The sequence below is a fragment of the Crinia signifera genome, chromosome 4 (genome assembly GCF_055691185.1).
Source record: "Crinia signifera chromosome 4, ASM5569118v1, whole genome shotgun sequence".
In the NCBI taxonomy this organism is placed as follows: domain Eukaryota; kingdom Metazoa; phylum Chordata; class Amphibia; order Anura; family Myobatrachidae; genus Crinia; species Crinia signifera.
In genome coordinates this window covers 155,354,215-155,367,489 of record NC_139220.1, presented here as the reverse complement: position 1 = coordinate 155,367,489, position 13,275 = coordinate 155,354,215, and the positions used below count along the sequence as shown (strand labels likewise).

The 13,275-nt window shown below is 41.0% G+C and overlaps 1 protein-coding gene across 3 annotated transcripts in view; it reads left to right on the top strand.

Moving 5' to 3' along the window:
* Nucleotides 1-13,275, top strand: part of TSPAN12 (tetraspanin 12) — a 185,396-nt gene that overhangs the window by 109,055 nt on the left and 63,066 nt on the right. For all 3 annotated transcript variants that reach the window (XR_014473434.1, XM_083182821.1, XM_083182822.1), the window contains exon 6: nucleotides 2,584-2,691. Coding sequence is in view for 2 of the 3 variants with exons in the window: in XM_083182821.1 (XP_083038947.1) it covers nucleotides 2,584-2,691 (108 nt within the window). In the remaining variant the exon portion in view is untranslated. The remainder of the gene's footprint in view (nucleotides 1-2,583; nucleotides 2,692-13,275) is intronic.

Genomic DNA, 13,275 nt, shown 5'->3' with positions numbered 1-13,275 from the left:
CTGTCCCTCCATTCCATCAGAAAATCTCATACACACGCAGCATGTGTATCATAATGCTTGGACTACTGCAAACCTGGGTCTCCCAGCAAAATAATTTACACTGCTGACAGACTATTAACCGATATTGTCAGATTTTCGACCAATTATCGGTAAACATCGGACGATATATCGGAAATCGGCCAAAAATCGTTCTGGGCACCTTATCTCCACTATGGTGGGACCTCACATGCTATAACCCACCATCTCAACCGGAAAATCCCAGGGGACAGTTGAAGGACTAAAGGTTGAGTATCTCTTATCCAAATATCTGTTATCCAAATTATTCCGAAAACCATACATTCCAGAAAGTGAAAAAAAATGTTTTTTTTTTTGTTTGTTAAAAGCACTACTGGGGACATGCTATATGTATCTGGCACTAAATATGTGCAAGAAAATGATTGCTTAGCATTCAGAGTCAGTGTCTGAGATAGGACACAAAGTTTGTTTCATGTTTTGAAACCTTGTTTTATGCACAAATAAAATATATCTGTGTGTATTTCATGTGTTTCATGTTGTTATACAACATAAATGCAAGATACCTCAAGATACATCATTGAAATATAAAAATATTCTGAAATACAGAATAATTCATTATCCAAAATTCTTCTGGTCCTGAGCATTTTGGATAAGTGATACTCAACCTGTATTATCAATACTGTAACTAGAATTTCCTTTAATTCTTAGTGTCTCCAATTCTCTGGGACTAGCTTCTTTACACGCTCTAGAAACCTTCCAAACCAGTTCAAGACTTACCTGTTTACTCATTAATGTCATATAACCTTTTATTTGGTGTTATGTAAATATGTAGGGCTTTCAGTGCTAGTTGGAAATTAATGATAATAAATATTCTTATTATAATACCCAGCTATTTTCTGTACTTATAACCTGTGCACTAACCTAGCCCTAATGCTGTATAACAAAGCACTAATGTCGGGGGTCTCTTGCATGTCCTGCTTGTATTGTCTGTTCAGCATCCAGTATATCTACAGAATCACAGCAAAATCATCTAGGTGTCTTAAGTAGCTGTATACTGTGATTTGGGGGTGCAGTGTGGCATACATTGTGATGAGCGGGGCACTGTGGGACAATCCAAGCTGGGGGCATAATGCATACTGTGTGGCCTAATGTGAACTGCCACTGGGAGTATTAAAATATGTCATAAAATGGGCCAGATGTACTAAGCTTCCAAAGTGAAAAAATGGAGAGCCAATCAGCCCCTACCTGCCATGTCACAGACTATGTTTGAAAAATGTCAGGCAGGAGCTTATTGGTTGGTTGTTTATCACTCTATGGGGCAGATGTATTAAGTTTTAACAAGAGATAAATGCAAGGGTGATAAGGAGAGATAAAAGTCCAGCCAATCACCTGCTAACTGCCATGTTACAGCCTGTGTTTGAAAAAAGTCAGTAAGGAGCTGATTGGCTGGGCGTTTATCTCTCTTTATCACCCTTGCATTTATCTCTTGTTAAGGCTTAATACATCTGCCTCTTTATTTGATCACTTTTGAAGCTTAGTGCATATGGCCCAGTGTGAACATTGTACACTAACTTGTGGCATATGTACTATGGGTATTGTGTGGCATAATGATAACTGCAGAAACTGTTTGACATAGTGATTTTGAAACACTGCTATTGAGCAGGTAATTAACATAGTAGACACCATAAAAGCACTGAAAACCCCTTGAAAATGTTTCTAAGTTCTAATCTTGCACATGCTCAGGGGCTTGTTATTACGTTGCTAGAAAATAGCTGGTAGATAGATTGCTACATTGATGACATTCAGAATTTTTTTCTCTAAACATTATTTCAATCTTCAAGTTTTTTTTTTTTTCAAATTAAAACCATTAACCATTAGGCTATGGTATCGCATAGGTAAATAATAGTTTTATGATCCACTCTCAGGTTGTCCAATGATTTCAGGCTGCCAGGGCCAGTAAAGCTTTGTTTGAGGATGTAGCCACTGGCGTTGGTATGATGACACGCCCCCGTTTTCTTCAGTGCTGGCTGTCACTACCCCTTCAGCTGCTGCGTGTGAATTATGTTCTTACTTAGGGGGCACATGGGCAGACACAGATCCTGCCCATATGCAGGTGTATATTTGCTAAAGTATGGGTTTACAAAAGTGAAATGTTGCCCATAGCAACCAATCAGATTGTAGGCTATTATCTGGTTGCTATAGGCAACAGCACCTACATTTGAACACCCACACTTAATTAAATATAAGCCTTATGAGTAATAGAAGATAACTTCTAAATACAGTGAGGAACGTTGTTCAAGCAGACCCTATCCTAACATCGCCATAAATAACCCTTAGTAATTGAATCAGTATTAGAAAGTCATTTCCAGCACACCGTTGTAGTTCGTTCACAATAAATGTAATGTTTATTTTTCTTTTATTTGACTATATGGCAGCTGACGGATGTGATGGTTTGAAATGTTATTATCGACATGATCACACTAATTTGTTTGTTTGAGTATTTGTTATTTTAGGGTTTTCTGCTTGTTATTTAATATTCACATGACTTTTTCCCCATTATTATTCCAGACTGTACTTCAGTGGTCGGATATGGTTAGTTTGAAATCCAGAATGCCAAACTATGGGTTACCCAGATATCAGTGGCTGACTAATGCATGGAATTTCTTTCAAAGAGAGGTAAGCCTTACAGGTCATTCTTAAATTATAATTCTGGGTGTTTTACTATGTGGTGTTCCCTCATACAGCATTTCCCCTGCTTTTACTCGCAAACAGGAGCAGCAATCTCCCACAGCAGTTCTGTTCCAATTCATTCTATTAATGGTGCAGTGCTCTATACACTGTATTGCATTCTTTCTGCCTGTACAACTGGATCTACCTTTGTCTAGAAGAATAATACACAGAGAAGTTCGTAAGAATTTCTGTAAAAAAGTGAATTCCAACTTCCAACATAACTTGTGTTAGACTGGTTGCCGTTCAGGAGCATAACTACAAACATAGCTAATGTCCGTAATTCGTCTCCTTAAAATGGATCTTCAAAAAAAAAATGTTCAAAAGATGTAGAATAAAGTGTACATTAATATCAGCTCTATTTACTCATCAAGTCATTCAGAAGTTACTCACCTCACACTGGGGAAATGTATTAAGCCTTAACAAGAGATAAATACAAGTGTGATAAAGAGAAATAAACATCCAGCCAATCAGCTCCTTACTGACTTTTTTTTCAAACACAGCCTGTAACATGGCAGTTAGGATGTGATTGGCTGGAAGTTTATCTCTCTTTTTCACCCTTGCATTTATTTCTTGTTAAGGCTTAATACATCTGCCCCACTCTGTGAAAATCCTTCCCACTTTCCAAGTCGCTAAAATCAATACAAAGCCCTGTTTGCACTGTGCAGTAATGTATCCTGCAATATAATATCATTCTGTAATTTTACCAGTTTCATTTATTGCATGACAGTATATTATCATGGCAGCTCACAAAGTAGAACTGTTTTTAATTAGTATAAAATAGCCACTTATATGCGGTAGCATGTTTGAATATATACAACTTACAGTATTAGAGACAATTGATTGGCAGATTTTGTTTTACCGGCAATTTAATTTCGGTCAAGGACATATTTATATTCTGTGCATGTAATTCTCTAATTGCCATACATAATTTATTATTCACATCTTTCAATGGGCCAAGTCTATAAGTTACTCTGCTCTGCAGAAATCAGAGAAAGTCTTTGAGGTGTGCTAGAATTGGCAGTACAACATTTTTCTTTATATCTGACTTAGCAAATCTGGTGTAGGGAAGTGATTACATGTCGTTACAATTCTGCCAATGGTCAAATGGGGTTTTCAAGTAAATTGTTTTTTTATTTTGTGCTTTTTAATTATCTTAAAATAGAAACAGATAGTTCATATTATTTATTATTATTATTTATTTATTACCCGTTTCTTATATAGCGCACACATATTCTGCAGCTTTACAGAGAATATTTGAACATTCACGTCATGTGAATTGTAAGCTCCACTGCCCTAGTGGAGCTTACAATCTATGGGGCAGATGTATGAACGTGCAGTATGTGCACGTTATGTGCACTGAAACCGCTTCTTCCCCATGTATGAAAGAGTCAGCGTGCGGTAAATGATAGCAGGCAGAATGTATGAGCAGCAGGCTGGCGAAACCTTATCTCAACAGGCTCTGGGCTGCGCTGGGGATCTCGCGTGAGAAGCAAGATCCTGCACATGCCCAGTCCAGCCGGCTGGGGGGAAGGAGATCGCCGAAGGGGGGAGTTAGCGCTCCCCCGCTTCGGTAGACAAGATGTTAATACATCTTGTCGTTCTCCCCTCCTTCACCTCATTAATGAGACCTATATTCCCTACCACATGTACACGCACACACATTCAATCTAGGGTTAATTTTGTTAGGAGCCAATTATCCTACCAGTATATTTTTGGATTGTGGGAGGAAACTAGAGCACCCGGAGTAAACCCACGCAAGTACGGGGAGATTATACAAACTCCGCACAGTTAGGGCCACGGTGGGAATCGAACCCATGACCTCAGCGCTGTGAGGCAGTAATGCTAACCATTACTGCGTCCGTACTGCCCATATCAGTATTAACAATATTAAATAATGTATCACAAACACCAATATGATGCATGCTAATCCACTCTATCCCAAAAAGCAGCCTCATTTAAAGTTAAGATAAAGAACACAGACTGTCTGCCAAGGACACAGTTGTGGGATGTATCTTCACAATTACCACACACGGAAGTGCACAAGGGAAAGATGTCAAAATTCAAATATATGCTTGAGCACCGGAAACAAAAAAATCTATACTGAGTTTATCATTCTGCTGGCCTTGTCATAGTGTTAAAGAAATCCATTGTTTTACAGATTTCCTGTTAATTTAAGCATTTCCTGTTCCTTCATTGATTTGTCTGGTTCAGAATAGCATAAACTAAATCTGATTTCACCTGTTTTCTGAATAGTTACTTCTTACATTCTGATTCTTTTAACCATATAATTTTTTTGCCTGCTGTATAAGTGATATCATGTGCATAATTTATGATATGACGTGTTCTGTATTTGAAATAACACGTTGTACCGTAAATAATATGATTTCACTTTGTGCATGCCCAGAACAGTTTGTAAATATATTGCACCACTGCTGATTTGCTCGATTCTTCTATTTAACCACTTGTCTGACAATATTTTGTCAAAAATGTTACATAAAAAGTCTGATTTTCTTTATCATATACATAGATCAAAACCATGTATGAAAACATTTAAAATTATTTTAGTAATAAAAAATCCCCGTCCTAATTAGGGCATATTTTGTAAATCATAGATGCCCATGTAACCTGCTAGAGAGGTACCATACTCCTCCCCCAAGTGACCATCTGAGTTGAGTGTGTGTGTGTGAACATAATATTACAGGGTAAGAAGGTGTAACAAAGGATTGGGATGCCACGCTCTTAGTACTTCAAGACTTTTTAGTGGCAACATTATGTATTTGGACAATCATCAACTACACCCTTAAGCTAGCAAGGTTAATGGATACCTTAGAATAAATTATATTTTTTTTGCCCTGGGTGACAAACTGCCTAGATACACCTCTTATTGAGTCCCTGTGTTATGTACAGGGGTGCTGACAGCTGTTTCGGGCCTAGGTAATGGGATAGGGCACCACCAATTCAGGAGGTAGCAGAAAGCCTACCTCATTAGGAGATATAAAATATAAGCTTTTGTGCAGATGCACAGGGGGAGGTGGGGAGACATGGATGTTTATGGGCAGCAGTCGGGCACTATTGAGATGCACCCATTCCCACACAGACACATACGTGTAGATTGTTTTTTTTTATGGTGTTGGGTATATATCGGACGCTCCTAGAGGGGCTGCTTATAGGTAAAACTGTAAAGTCTAACCTCTAAGACTTCAAAAACTAGTAGGAAAAGAGGGGAATGGTAAACCAGTCTTAGCGCCTCCCTTGTGTGGACATCAAGTGTAATTTAAGTTGAATATTTGTGGTGTAAGAGTTCCTTTTGAAGTAGGTCTAGTGCTTCACTCTTTCAGGTTTCTGCGGGTAAGTATCGGTTCCCGATATATGTGGATAAAAAAGCTAAAATTGTTGTACTTTTGGCTTTTTTTATCCACATATAACCAATACTTCGAGAACTTACCAGCGGCAACCTGAAAGAGTGAAGCACTAGACCTACTTCAAAAGGAAGTATTACACCACAAATATTCAACTTAAATTACACTTGGTGTCCACACAAGGGAGGCACTAAGCCTAGTTTACCATTCCCCTCTTTTCCTACATATGTGTAGACGTCACTGCTTTCTCCCCCCGATGTCTACAATGAGGAAAGGGGGGGGGGCAGTTGGTTCGGGGCCCCTCCAACAGCCTGGGTAACTAGTAATTACCCCCCTCGCTGTGCCGCTGGTTATATATTTGGTGGGTGGAAGTCCCTGGTGTTATCTGATTATGGTGCCAGGGAAAGCACGCTGGGGGGGGGGGGGGGACATGACAGGGGTTTGCTTTTAGCCTAACTCTAACTGTGCATGTGGGTGACATATATTCAGCAAGCTCATACAGAGAGTTCAAAACATCTCCACAGTGACGAGAATGTGAACTAAGTAATATGATTTTTAAACACTTTACTTGAATTAAAACCGCGACGCACCGTTTGTATGTGTATGTGTGTGATCACGTCAAGCAGGGAGAGAGAGTAGACACTGCTGCTGCAGCTACCTCTCTCACCATTGCAGCACACAACATCAGTGCCTTCTCTGTCTCTCTCCTCACTCTAAGTGCCATTATCTACTATAAGCAGAGTTGCCAGATCATCCCTTTAATAGCAACACATATGAATTACACAGGTTCTTGACTGCTCATCGAATGTAATCACAGTTGGTACGAACTCTGACACCTCCCAACCATACCATCTGTCATTACATCAAATAAGCAGTGAAGAACCTGTGTAATTCATGTGTTGCTTATTAAAGGGGTGAAGTTTTATAGCTTTTTTAATGAGCAAACCCATTTTCAGCTGTGCTAACATAATTGCACAAGAGTTTTTAAGGGTTTTCTAAATCATCCATTAGTCTTCTAACACGATTATCAAACACAATGTACCATTAGAACACTGGAGTGATGGTTACTGGAAATGGGCCTCTATACACCTATATTCCTTTAAAAAAACAGACTTTTGTGGTTAATATTATTATTATTATTATCGTTTATTTATATGGCGCCACAAGGTTTTCGCAGCGCCTAATAATACATAAATGAGCAAAAAACAAACAACGAATGACAGTACAAGACAGTTTAGGACAAGTACATGGTAAATAAGGATAGGTACATCAGGGGACAGGACACTGAAGCAATTATCAGGGTGGCAGAGGTTTATATATTCTAAGAAATGCACATGAGGAGAGAGTGCCCTGCTGGTGAGAGCTTACATTCTAAAGGGAAGGGTAAAACAGACAGGGGTGACACAGAAGGGGTAGCAGAGAGCATAAATAGACAGTTAGGATGAGAGAGGGTAGGATTTTATGTGGGAGGGTGGGAAGATGATCAGTTTCGTCCTAGACATTTTAAGTCTAAGAAAGCGCTGGATCATCCAAGAATAGATAGCAGAGACACAGTTGGAAATGAGTGAGAATAGAGGGAGAGAGATCAGGAAAGGAGAGGTAGAGTGGAGAATTATCAGCATAAAAGTGAGCTCACCCAGAGAGGGCGTATAGAGAGAGAGAAGAGGACCAACAATAGAACCTTGGGGGAGACACTTACTGACAGTGGAAGTGTAGGACAGGTGGAGGCATTAGAGGTACAGCTGGGCATTTTCAAGACTGACAGTGCAAATACAAGCATTAACGGTTACAGTGAATGTTTTTGCTGATGTCAAAAAGGTAATGTTATTATGGAAGAATATCCAGATTAAGCAGGCAGGAGTTGTATGCTGTGAGGATAAAGTGAACTCACTCAAAGTAGTCCTTTGGTTTTCAGAGATGTGGTTGTTATTTGTCTTTCTGTTTCACTTTGGTAGGATGCCAGAATAACACTGCAGTTATGTTTAATTGAAGCCCCCTTTTAAAATTATGCCCTTCAAATATTATACACACAGCTATACCATGCATACAGCTTAAAACGGCCACAGCCTATGCAATGATACTTAAAGTGATTTACCCGCCCCGGTGCTCACGCTCCACGGGGTGTGTGTGTGATGCGGCCGTGTTGCTCCACGAGGGGGGAGGGGTTGTGCTTGTGGATTACCGCTGACCAGCATAGGGAGCCAGCCACGGATTACCACTCGCTGATCAGCACAGGGGGCTCCAAAGGTGATTGCTGCCACCGATCCGGGGGGGGTGGAGTTTGGTTTGTGGGCTCCACGGACGGGCTCCAGGGGGTCGCGGGGGTATGACTCACCTGCTGCTCCCTGCTGGGAGGATGAATAATACTTGAGCTTGCAGGTACTTTCTTCTTCCTGCTCTGCTCTCCTCTGGCGGGAGCTTTCCTGCTTCTGCTGCCCAGTACCGCCCTCTAGTGGCGCGCCGGGTTATCAACAGTTATCTGGGCTTCATTTCTCATCCTGAGCCTCAGGATGAAAAATGATGCATAGATTACTGTTGATACAGTCTTTATCCTATGTAATAAAATATGTGGCACATGGTGTGTGGTCCATTTACTCTTTACTAGCCTTTGTTTTCACCATATGTTGTCTATAGGCCCGATCTAGCCTATACTGTTTATTTGAATATTGGAGACAACTGTGCTGCGTAATATAAATTGGTATTATTTTGTAGCCACGCCCCTTCCTCATGAAGCCACTCCCCTATAGTTTTGGCTTGAGCACCCACCAGCAAAAACATAAATCGGTACCTATGACCATACATATTCCTAAACTTTTTTATATATTCTGTTGCAGTGGTTGTTTTTTTAATTTGTTCTTGTAAATAAAAGTAATTAATAACAAAAGTTTTTGAAACAAAGGTATGAAAATGGGGATTTAAAAAAAAAATGATAGCTACAAAAGCAAACTTTTTCAGGTAAAAATATTCTTCTTTAATTAGTAATATGGAAGAAATAAAAATCAGATATGCAGAACCCAGATTCAAAAGTCATGTGGACCGGTGTAATTTGATAAAAAGAAATGATACAAAAGAAACTGTTTCCAAAGCAATAAAAAAATTGTATCTTTATCAATATCCTATTTATCTGTTAATTTTAAGAGCAAATCTGATCTAACCTGATATTTGAGCCGCAAATGGTGCAAACCAAGACCACATAGCAATATGGTGCAAACCAAGACCCCATAGCAAAATGGTGCAAACCAAGACCCAATTGCACAATGGTGCAAACCAAGACCCCATAGCAATAACCTGTGTCTGCCTGTAGATGTCACCATTATACTTAGAATTTCATGTTCTATTGTGAGCTTGGTTCCTACACAAGCAACAGCCTCTTTGGAACTTATGGCAAGTATGGAGTAATGTACTGTACAGCTTTATTGCACTTAACATGATTTATTGGAGTGCAAATAAACACATTTAGAATAAGGGGTAAAAAAAGTAATACAAGAAGCAATATGAGATACATTATTGTGTATGGGCTGTGTTTTTCTAGTGCAATAGGCACAACTGTTGCTGGGAGACTGCAATATCTCAGTGTTACTAGCAACACCTTGTGATAACTTAACCCCCTTAAATTCATCCTGAAGTTACACAAGGTGAGCTTGGTAGTACATAAACGTACCTGTTGTTGTCATGCTTATCAAGTCATTATTTGGTATTCCACTACAATAATGCAATTAATTAATCAGTTATTGGTATAAACTTATTATTTAGGGGATCCATATTATACTGATTTAAACCCATTTTCTTATGAAATTGAAACATTGTTACAGTAGTTTTTTTCACCCTACCCTTTCCCTCGATTTTTTCGCCCCCATTTTTCGCCGCTGTGGGGGCATGCCCAGCAGCTCTATGAGCTGCTGGCCAGCCCCCAGCCCCTCTGCCTGCAAGAATAGATGCTGTGCGCATGCGCTTAACGTCTATTCGCGGACGACAGGGGGGACTCCCAACTGCCCCCCCACCGCGGGACACTGCTGGCGGCAGGAGGGAAGTGGGAATGTCCCAAAATACCAGGACATTCCCGCGATAAGCGGGACAGTTGGGAGGTATGCATTGCTAATACAGTCATGTTTTTACCTTGGCTAGAAAAAAGGAGGTGCACTGTCTATAGGGAAATTGATGGAAACACTCTTAAAACAAAGAGTTGTAGAATATCTCAAAACCAGCAATTTACAGGATCCAAAACAGCATGGGTTTACTGGGGGAAGATCATGTCAAACAAATCTTATTGACTTTTTTGACTGGGTGACTAAAGTAATAGATCAAGGTGGGGCTGTAGATGTAGCTTATCTAGACTTTAGTAAAGCTTTTGACACTGTCCCACATCGCAGACTGTTAACCCCTTCACGACATTTGACGTATATATACGTCATGGCCGGGAAGTACTTCCCGACACATGACGTATATATACGTCATGACTTCAAACTGTCACTGCGTCTAGAGACGCAGTGACAGAGGGACTATGTCTGCTGTCCCTGACAGCAGACATGTCCCTGCATGCCCAGGGGGGGCTGCGATGCCGCCCCCCCGTCGGCGATCGCTGTGATTGGCTGTTCAGTGTGAACAGCCATTCACAGCGTTTTCTGTGTCACCGGCGAATAACGTTCGCCGGTGACATGGGATCGGAGGTGATTGGTGCTGTAAAGTACAGCACCAATCACCGCGGGGTGTAAGGGTGACACTGGTGTCACCCCACCTCACCCCGCCCCCAAAGGCCGTGATTGGTTCGTCGGACCGACGGACCAATCACAGCCATGGAGGGGGGTTTAAACTAACGGTGACTGCACTGCAGACGCCATTCCGGTCTGGAATAGCGTGCAGTGCGGTCACCGTGCCCAGCTGCCGCCATATACTGACCAGAACCTTGCTCAATACTTACCTGATCACTGCTTGGGATCTTGCTTCATCTTGTGACATCCTGTGCTGTGTTGTGCTGTGTTGTGCTGCTGCAGTGTCATCGAGTTAGAGAGAGAGAGATAGAGAGAGAGAGATAGAGAGGCCTAGTGACAGAGAGTGCTATATTTTGTGCTGCTGCAGTGTAATAGAGTTATAGATAGAGAGATAGAGAGAGATAGAGAGAGATAGAGAGAGATAGAGAGATAGTGACAGATTGTGCTATATATTTTTTATATAACTGACTGCTGCCCCCCCTTTTGTGCTGATCAGTATAAATTAACTGATCAGCAACTTTTTGGGGGCGCAGGTTTTTTTTATATATATATATACCTGTCAGTGCTGCTGCTGCAGTGTCATAGAGTGATAGATAGTGAGAGATAGAGAGATAGAGAGATAGAGAGAGATAGTGACAGAGAGTGATAGAGACTGCTATATTTTGTGTCTGCTGCCCCCCTTTTGTGCACCCCCAGCAACTTTTTGGGGGTGCAGGGGTTATTTTTCATATATATAACTGTCAGTGCTGCTGCTGCAGTGGCATAGAGTGATAGATAGTGAGAGATAGAGAGATAGAGAGAGATAGTGACAGAGAGTGATAGAGAGTGCTAAATTTTGTGTCTGCTGCCCCCGCCTTTTGTGCTGATCACTATATCTGAGGTGATCAGCAACTTTTTGGGGGTGCAGAGGTTTTTTTTTTTATATATACCTGTCAGTTGCTGCCAGTTGCACTGTCAGTTGCACCAAAGGTTGTGCACCTGCTGCCCCTCACTGGTAATCAGTGTCGCATCACTGATCACCTTTTTTTTTTTGTGGGTGCTGTGGGGTCTTTTTTTAATTTTTTTTTTACACACACTGTGATTTTGTGGGTGTCCTGTGGCCACTGTGCGCTGATCAGTGACGTACATCACTGATCAGCTTTTTCGGCACAGGGTTGATCTATTTTTTTTTTTTTTTGATCAAATTCCTGTTGCCTTTGAGCGCTGTTCAGTGACGGACGTTACTGACCAACATCTGTGCTCAATTTTTGGCGCAGGACCTTTTTTTTTTTTTTTTAACCCCTTCAATTTTTTTTTTTTAACCCCTTCAATTTTTTTTTTGTATAAAGTATTTTTTTTTTCTGCACTACATACACACTACACACTACATACCCCCCGGGTTGAAATAAAGTTTGTACCCCCCCCTACACTATACACGTGTTGAAACATTTCACTACCAGTAACACAAAAATAAAAATGGCATCCCAAATGTCATCCCAAATGTCATCCCAGTCATCCAGAAGAATGTATTCAGTGGAGGAGGCATATGCCATGCTTGCCTCTGACTCTGACACAGCCAGTGAGGCAAGCGGGGAATTTGAAGGATTCGTCTTAAGCTCCTCTTCCTCCTCTGGTGATGAGGGACCCCCTCAAAGACGCCCCCGTAGAGCAGCTGAGACCCCCCCCCAATAATTGATCTCGTATGGACCCCACCACCAGACAATTTTGAGCCCCAGGTTTCTGAGTTTTTGGCCATGCCAGGAATCCAATTTTATTCCACAGGTCTCAGAGAAATTGACTTTTTCAAATTATTTTTCTCTGATGATTTTATAAATTTAATGGTGGACCAAACTAATTTATATGCCCAGCAGTTTATTGCTCAAAACCCCACGTCATCATTTGCTAGGTGGACCCCTGTAGATGCAGTAGAGATGATGACGTTTTGGGGTCTGGTGTATCATATGGGCATAGTAAAAAAGCCACAAATTAGGCAATATTGGAGTACAGATGTTCTGTACAGCACCCCATTTTACCGTATGGCCATGACTCGGGCTCGTTTTGAGGCAATCCATAAATTTATACATTACACCGATAATGCACAGTGCCCACCCAGAGATGATCCCACCTTTGACAGGCTATTCAAAGTCAGGCCGGTCATTGATCATTTCAGTGCCAAATTTGCAGAGCTATACATCCCTGATAAATGTATTAGTATCGACGAGTCCCTTATACATTTTAAAGGAAGGGTTAAATTCCGCCAGTACCTTCCCAGTAAGAGGGCAAGGTATGGCATAAAAATGTATAAGCTGTGTGAAAGCACCACAGGGTACACCCACAAGTTTAGGGTATATGAAGGGAAGGATTCAAGAATTGAACCGCCAGAATGCCCCCCCTCCCTCGTAGGTGTTAGTGGAAAAATTGTCTGGGATTTAATGCACCCCTTCCTGGATAAGGGTTATCACCTCTATGTGGATAACTTTTAC